Source organism: Solanum verrucosum, unplaced genomic scaffold (assembly GCF_900185275.1).
Source record: "Solanum verrucosum unplaced genomic scaffold, falcon-dt-bn FXZP01000161.1, whole genome shotgun sequence".
Taxonomy (NCBI): Eukaryota; Viridiplantae; Streptophyta; class Magnoliopsida; order Solanales; family Solanaceae; genus Solanum; species Solanum verrucosum.
Window position 1 is genome coordinate 625,620 of NW_026020127.1, and position 9,064 is coordinate 634,683.

Sequence of the window (9,064 nt, forward strand, 5' to 3'; positions counted from 1 at the left end):
TATTAAAAAAATAGGTGCATTATGTCTTGCTTCATATTTCTTTTATAACTTCAATATATATAAATCAATCGTGCATTAACGTTGTGGAGGACAACTCTCCACTTTTAATTAGAGTCTCATGTTCACGCTTTGGTTATAGAAAAAATCTTGTTGAAAGCAGGGTTCGTCGCTTTATGATATGTGACAGTCTGCAATACGTGAATTTTGATTAATCAATTGAATTTCAATATCGAATATCAAATGAGAAATATTTTTATAATTTTTTTTATCAATATATAGGGTTTGACGTTCTTTTTAGTTTATATTATTTGTCTTTTTTGGATTTAACAAGATCATAATTCTTTTATTAAGGGGTTGCTCCCAATGTTCTTTTATCCTTTCCTTTTTGGGTGCGTTCAAGTGATCGGCTACTTGAAGAAAAAACTAATGTAGTAAATAGATATTTATTTGTTGTAACGGGTAATATATGCGATATTTTTATAATTATATGTATAAGTTTCACATCTTAATCTATAAATATTATTTGTTTATACAATAATATAAGAAATATGTTTATTACATATTCTTCTGGTCAATCTTATTATATCAAATTTATTTATTATAATTTTACTTCTTCAGTATGATTTGTAAACTATCATAGTGGAGCAGAATTTATCGGTAACACATTCAAAGGGCACATATTATAAACTTTTCTTGTAAACCAAATTTATGATATTTATATTGATAATGAATTTAATGTAGATTTAACCCTAGTTTGGCTTGGTGGGAAAAACAATAAGATAGGTCGATGTTAGCAAAACAACTCAACATCTTTTATGTCTTAATTATATTGAGTTAAATTAAATTATAATTAAAATATAGCGTAAAGTTTTGATCTTATAGCATCAATCATTGACATAGTCAAATTCTCAACTCAATAATGACTCTGTCATTATCAAACATATCATACAACATCATAAATATATTCAAACACTCAACACAAATATATGTATATATCTTAATTCATATAGTATCATCATAAATATATTCAAATTAAATAGTCAACTCAAAGATCTATCATTATGCAATTAACAAACATATCATAAAAATTTCAAACATTCAACTCAAGCAATAATTTTATTAAGTACGTACCTACATAAATTAAATTACAGTGAGATGGTTGAGATTCTTATACGACTGCAACCTTAATTGAATGTCTAGAATTCAAATCTCTAGAATCGAAAAAATCATATTGAAAGTGTCGCACCTCTAAAATGGATATTAGTATACATGAATTCAAATTTAATTAAACTTTAATACAAATATCAAATACATACCGATTGAAAATAATAAAAAGATCTATATTAAGTCAAATTAAAGCTGCTTATATATAGTGCCAAATTATTCATCAAACAAATATAATCAAAGTTTTGATAAAAGTCCATTCAAAATTCAACAAGTCAAATTTGATGATACCACTTGTACCCCTTGAATTTTGTATTCCTAATATATAGATGGACCAGGTCGACATATAGGCTAGTTGAAAATAAAATTTTTAAAAAATAGGATCCATTATTTTATATTTTTCAAAGCCACAGTTCGATTGATTGATAATAAATATAAATATTGTATTTACTAGCCACGTTATATCACATCTGAATTATATGATATGTAAGTTTCTAATGTGAACTATTTATTAGTTATTTATAAAAGCACATTTTAATTATTAATCGTTCTTTTTTTTTACCTAAATGTTATTTCAGGTAGAAAAGAAAACAACTGATAGTTAAGGTATGTTTTGATAAATAGTTAGGTTCAGATAGAAAATTCGCGCATGCACTTGATAGTTCATTAAAAACTCAAAGTTTAGATATGTTTTAACCATTAAGTCTAAAATAAAATAGAACTTGTTATATCAACAGTTTGAACCTATCAACTCCGATCTTAATGGATAGACTTACTCGATACATATGCATGTGTTTGTTGCATGGCAACTTAATCAAGCACTATACCAAAAATGATTTTTAACGACAATAGCTTAATTGCTTCTAAGTATATTCTTTTAGCGGCAATTTACACTCTTTGTAAATGTTTCTAAAGTCTATATACATTGAATTCAATGACAATTAATTAATGTCATTAAAGACTTTAATACTTTTTTTAATGTGTATATTTATTGTTGATGATTTTATTATAGTTAAGGCGCACACTAATTGATCTCAACACTATTGTTATCAAAATAACTTAATAAATAACACAGACGAAAACTTGAAATAAAGTCCTCTAGCAGATAACTTGTCTTAATTTCATTTTTTTTTTTCCATGAACAATTATTCGTACATATCATTCTGGTTGACCTGATAATATAAAAGTTACTTTATACCGTCTGTGTATATAAGTTAAATTCTAATTTTACATAACCAATGATGCATAAAGAAGTTGGTTCCAAGTGTCTGGTAGACCAGGAAGACACCAATGACTACAATCATTACCAGGGTGTTGTCCACTATATGCTGATGGATGAGCATCTTTCCTTAATTGTGACAAAAATGTAATGTCAAGTAGATAAACTTGTGTCTTAATACTACTTAAGACTTTGTTAACAACAATAGTAGATGATGGTAATCCTCCTGGATATGTTGATCCTGATAGTGGCACTTGCTCTGAATTGCAATTCTTTGTTGATGAACCCCATTCTTTGCCCCTAATTAATCAAAATGCAACATAATTAGTTGATGTTACTCATAAGTTTTGAAAGTTGTAAATTCAGGTATGTTTGATACGACGAAAGTCATTTATTTAGAGAATGTTTTTTGGTGTTTAATTGGTGAGTGAAAATTATTTCTTATAAGAGGATATATATAAGAGACTAATAATAATATTAGCCAATTGGAGATTGTTTTGATGAATCTTTTGAGTAATACTAGAGATTAATAGTAATGTCTAAGAGTGTGTTAGGTACGATGGAAAATATATTTTACGAATTTATTTTTTTTTGAAAAATTAGTAATTTTTAAATTTATTTTCTAGTGTTTGATGATGAAGAAAAAGTTATTATACGAGAAGAATGTATATATAATCTAGGCAAATATTATAGGATGATGATGTTGGGCATTTGATTGGTAGGGGTGGGGTTAGTGTGTGGGATCGGGCGTTGAGGGGGTGCTACGGTGGGATATAAAATGTTATTTATGAAGCTTATTTTCGTATTTTCACTTTTAAAATCATTTCCCCAATTTTTAAAGAGTCAAACATGAAAAATTAAAAAAAATAAAATAGAATCTTCTTCCATACCAAACTCATCCAAGTGTTGGTTTAAACAAATAATATAAGTTAAAAGTTACGATTGTTATAAGGAAAATGACTTCCTTCGTCCATCGTCCACTCACAAGTAATAGATCATTCCTTTGATTTAAAATGTTTTCCATTGAAAATAACTTTTGTCTTATTAAACATTAGAAAATATTCTTTCTAGATTTTTTCTTCTCATACCAAATATATATATGTATATAAAAGCCATGTGATATTAGTTTAAGATTTGAAGAAATTAATTAGATATAATAAAAAAATAAATAAATGAACTTACATATAATGAGTGGGAGAAATGCCTTGGAAGAAGACTTTGGTTTTAGAAGAATCAACATTTTGATCAACCCATCTTGCCCAAGTTGTTAGGCCTTTGTAAAATGCTGTCAAACGGTCCATATCTTTTGACACTTTTGTGCCTTCTTGCATATAGTCCCATCTACAACAATAAAAATTGTAAAGTTGGTCATTTCATGTGAACCTCTGCTTCTAAAACGACCGTTAAGGTTATTCACTCGATTTTCTCAATGGCTCTGCTATGATAGATCAAGATATGTTGCTTGCCTATGTGTTAGTGGTGGCTATGCCAAAGATGTTACTCTATGGTTATAACTATGGAATATAAAATTAAGTAAATAAAAATATGTTGTGTAAATACTTAGGTGTTTAGATGGAATGATTATACACTTTAATATAATATCAAAAGTAGTTAAAGGTCCTAGGTAGAGACGAAACCAAAATTTGAAGTTTATGAGTTCTGAGCTTGCCACCAAACTCATAGTTTTTTAGTTAATAGGTTCTCAACTATATATATAAAAATTCAAACCCCTCTTTAAGTAGCTCTGTCCATGTCCGAATTCGAGTCTTATATCACCTATTATCAATTACTTCTTAACTAATGTATTTGACTTGTAAAAAAGAATCAGACTTACACGTACTTGATACATAAAAAAGAATCAGCCTCGCATATTAATGACTCATTTCTTTGTGTATATCTTTGGAATTATTTGAAGAGAGATGAAAAGTGGAAAGTAGATATAATATATGTTACCCTTGAGATTTTCCCTTGTGAGTCCACCAATGCCATGAGTTGAAAATCAACATATCCATTCCTTTCCAAGCATCACCTTGTTGTATAGAATCCAATTTCAATACTCTTCCAATTTTTTCTCTTACTATATCTACCAAATATGGGGTTCTATAAAGGAATAAAGTTACTCCATAATCCTGTGCAAATCATTAAGAGAATTAGCAAAAGAAAAATGTTGGAGCAGGTAGTAATGAAATCAGAATTTTCACTAAGATGATTTAAAATATATAATAAAAAAACAAAATATATGAAGAACCTAAGAGATTCAATCTTATATATGCAACGTAATTTTCAACAAAGAAGTTTAGATGAATTCCTCTGCACTCTCCTAGCTCTGTCCAAGTGCAAGAGAGTAAACATTAAATCATTGTTCAGGGGCTAATTAAGCTAGGATTTGAAATTTATGAATTTTGAACGGCCACCGAACTCATCTAGTTCGCAATCAAATGTTTATATGTATGAAATTTTTATAATACAAATACAGAATCTAATCAATCAAATATTTAATGAAGTTTATGGATTACAATTTGATTAGAAGAAATTGATCCTACAAAGATATACTGAATTTTATTTATAAAATCTCTTTTTATATAACTAAATAACATCTATAATAAGTTATAAAACAATTTCTAGACCACAAATATAACAGAATACCCTTAAAGTTTCAATATATATAAGCACAAGTTGATAACAATAAATATCAGAAACTAATTTTACACAATCAAGTCAATGACTTTTAATGTTAGGTTTGAGCATTTTGCTAAAATTGGTTAAGGGGAGAAAATATTTATATGTGCCATGAAATAAAAATTGGACCTACCACTAGTTTGTTACAATATTCTTGAATGTCAAGTGGCTAATCGCATCACGTAAGACTCATTAAAAAAATAATTTTTAGTAATATATTTTTTTCATTTCAAGACTCGAGAAAGAGATCTAACTCATTCCACCATAATCCATAATGGTTCATAGGCTCAAGAAACTTTGAATATTTTTCTTGATTTCATTTTATATGTCGAAGATTTATATATAGTACGATGATCAAACTACTTCATTTTCATTCTAAATTTAAATGTATAATTTTTTTTTCAAGTCTTTAAATATAATATTCATATATTGAAAACTATACTCTCTCTGTCTCAATTTATGTGACTTACTTTTCTTTTTAGTCAGTCCCAAAAAAAATGACACATTTCTATATTAAGTAACAATTTAAATATAAAATATCTATTCTACCCTTAATAAAATGATTTACAGCCACACAAATTTCTATCATTCATTTTGAATCACAAGTTTTAAAAGTCTTCGTTTCTTTCTTAAACTCCGTGCCGAGTCAAACTACCTCACATAAAATGGGATGGAGGGACTATAAAATGACCATCAATGATTATGGTGGAATGTATAAGATTTCCATCTCGATTTCAAATCATAATAAAACAAAAAATATTGGTAAAAAGTGTTTTCTCCCCTTAATTAGCCTCACGCGAGACATATTTAAATTAATTGAAACTTCAAATTAAGGTAGCAAAGACCAACCGAATATTAAAAAAAAAAATTCAAAAAAATATAAATTGTTATAATGAGACTATATAATAATGGTGTTAAGGAGAAATATTATTGCTCCAATATAACCAAAAATAACAAAATAATAATTTCTTAGCAAATTGGAAACATCAATTTTAAAATAAAGTTAAAATTGTTGTTCACGCCTCTGACAAATCACGGGTTTTTACTCAATAAAAAACAAACATAAAACCAATAAAAATTCTTGTCTCCCATGCACATTCTGAGAAAGCTAAAAATGGCAACTTCTAGAAAGAAAAAAAAAAAGAAGCAAAAATATCAGAGGCAAAATTTTTTTTTGTTTAATTTTCTTTCGATATTCTTATTAAAAAGCTTGATTAATGTTAATTCGCATAAAAAAATCTTACTTATTAATTATTTTAATAAAAGTGACTATATTTAATGCTTAAACCTTGAAACAAGGTAACAAAGAAGTATTTAACATTCCATAATAAATAGAGCGAAGGATCAAAATATTTAAGATATATTTTAATAAATAATTAATAAATAATTCAAATAGAAAACTCGCAAACCTGAAAAGTCACCGCAGAAATTGATTCTTTTCTGGTAAAAGAAGTGGTGGCATTTGGCACTGATGAATGTAACATACAAGCTAAAGATTCCCACATATTTAAACTCAATGAATCACCAACAAACATTATTTTTTTTCCATTCCATCTTTTCAAAAAATCAATTCCATCAAATCTGCAAAAAAAATTTAAATTAAATGAATAAAAGTGAAGAAAACAAAACTTATAGGGACACAATATCAATCAAAATCTTGAAAAGGGCAAAAAAACAAGGGAATGGACCCCTAGTCTCAAATGTCCATATAATGAACACGATGAGGAGCATAAATATGCTCTTTAACTTTTATTTTTAACGGATTAAATATCTTTTATAAAGAACTAGAGAAATATGCGATAGTATTTTCTTGAAAATCTCCACCAAAGACATATATAGCAACTTGAAAAATAAAATAAGTTACTTACTATAACATGTTAAAATATCGCGATAGTAAATATTTATCCCTTTAAATGTAAATGTTACACTTGTATTTGAAGTATTGTAAAGTTAAACCACTTTGAACTCCTTTTACCACAACATAAGAATCTACTTTTACGTTAAATAAAAGATTCAACAATTTATAAATCGAACCTTTTAATTTTACATAGCTCAGCCCTGAACAAATTAAACATATATTAAAAAAAAATCTTTCACACTGATGGTTTAACAATATCATACTAATATTATAGTCCTACAATGTGAATTGTGAGGTCTGAAGGAGATAGAGACTACACCAACTTTATCTCTAATTCAAGGAGGTATAGAACTTGTTCCAAGATCTCGAACACATATTAAAGAATTTATACTGATAATACAATAACAACAATGATAACAACATATCAATATTATAGTCCTGCAAAGGTGAAGTCTGTGGATGATAGATTGTATACATTTTTTATTCCTACCTCACAAAAGAGGTAAAAAGGTTGTTTCAAGAGCTGCAACTCAAATAACACATATCAAAAACTTTATACTGACGATATAATATATTTTTTTGTACCTTGGCAAGTTGCAAGAATTAGGCTTCCAAGCATATTTGAGATACTCTTTATCAGGTCTTCCATATTTTTGACAATCAAATTCTGGATCAATAAATGGGCAATTTGAAGATTGGTAAAGAGGAAATGAAGGGTCAATAACCCATTGGCCTTGAAATAAATTGCAATTACTCAATAATTCTCTATTATTGTGTACTATAAGCTCTGATTTAACACTTTCTAAAGAAATAAAAATAATAAATAAGGCAAGTGATTTAAGAAATAAATTTGACATAATTAGCAAAAAATATTTGATTTTGGAGTTTTTTTTGTTTTTTGTTTTTGGTGAAGAAGAATGGAGAGAAAGAAGAGAGTACTATGGAAAAGAAAGTTGGTGCTTCAAAATTGATTCACTATACGTGTATATATATAAAGTTTTTTCATCTCAGTTTATGTGACAATATTTAATTGGACACGAAAAACTTTTTAAATTTATGGTATTAATAAGTTAATGCTACTAATTAATTTTGTTATTAAAGGTAAAGTAGAAAGTTTATAATTAAATTAATTTTAAATAAGGAAATTTGATATTATTTTTGAGACAAATTTAAAAGAAGGGTGTACGTCGTTTCTTTTCCCCATTTTTTTTTTTGTCCTTTTACTTCTTTAAATTTTATAGCAATTGATTTTAAAAACTACTTACTATTTTTATTTTAGTTTTATATTCATTTTAATACATACAAGATCTAAAAAAGTCAACTTTTTCTATTTATTTTGTATATGGTTAAGAAATTTTAATTCCTTAAAATTTTAAATATGATTTTCTTTATACTTTGCACTAGTACTTGAAAAATAGTTGAGGCGTATATACATAGATTCCCCCTATTGTCATTTTAAAAAATAATAATAATAAAAAAATTAGATCGGACAAATTGATCAATTCATCATTGATAGTGTATATTACGCTCGAAATTTTTAACTTTGATTGGTTCAAGACAAAACTATCGTCAAGATGATCAACTACCAAAAAAAGACGAGAAAAAAAAGAAAATATGAACCTTTACTATATATATAGTAAATAAGCTATACTTAAGTTAGTAGTACTTTCTATTTTATGTGACATATTTTTTTGTTAATTAATTTATTAAAGAAAGAATTACCTCTTTTTATATTTGAATATATTTCACTTTAAACTCTCATTCTATTTTTAGTGACATATTTTTGTAGTCGTATGTTATGTTTAAAACACAAAATTCAAAAGAAAAAAAATTCAAGATGTATTCTAAAAAGAGAGTATCATGATCCAAGTTTATAATGCATGTTTGGCATAGTCAGACTTTCATCGATTAGTCTCTTGAGCAGGGGCGACTTAACATAATTGGAGGCCTAAAGCGAAATTTTAATTTGAGGCCTAAAGTGAAATTTTAATTTGAGGCCTAAAATATAAACAAACTTTGTATACATATTTATTCAAAATTTATTTTTCTTACACTATTTAGATGAAAATTATTAGTATTTAATATTATTTTTTTAGTTATTGATTTTAGGTAGGATTTTATCAACACAACATTGAAAAACATTC

At 26.9% G+C, this 9,064-nt stretch overlaps 1 protein-coding gene across 1 annotated transcript; it reads right to left on the minus strand.

Annotated features, from left to right (window-relative positions):
• Positions 1-2,361: 2,361 nt before the first annotated feature.
• Positions 2,362-7,851, minus strand: LOC125825959 (protein trichome birefringence-like 38). The gene is made up of 5 exons (XM_049505248.1): positions 7,506-7,851; positions 6,472-6,643; positions 4,337-4,512; positions 3,566-3,724; positions 2,362-2,683 (listed from the first exon to the last, which is right to left on the minus strand). Exons 1-5 carry the CDS (start codon positions 7,775-7,777, stop codon positions 2,392-2,394), a joined length of 1,071 nt encoding a protein of 356 aa, XP_049361205.1. The 5' UTR covers positions 7,778-7,851; the 3' UTR covers positions 2,362-2,391.
• Positions 7,852-9,064: the final 1,213 nt, after the last annotated feature.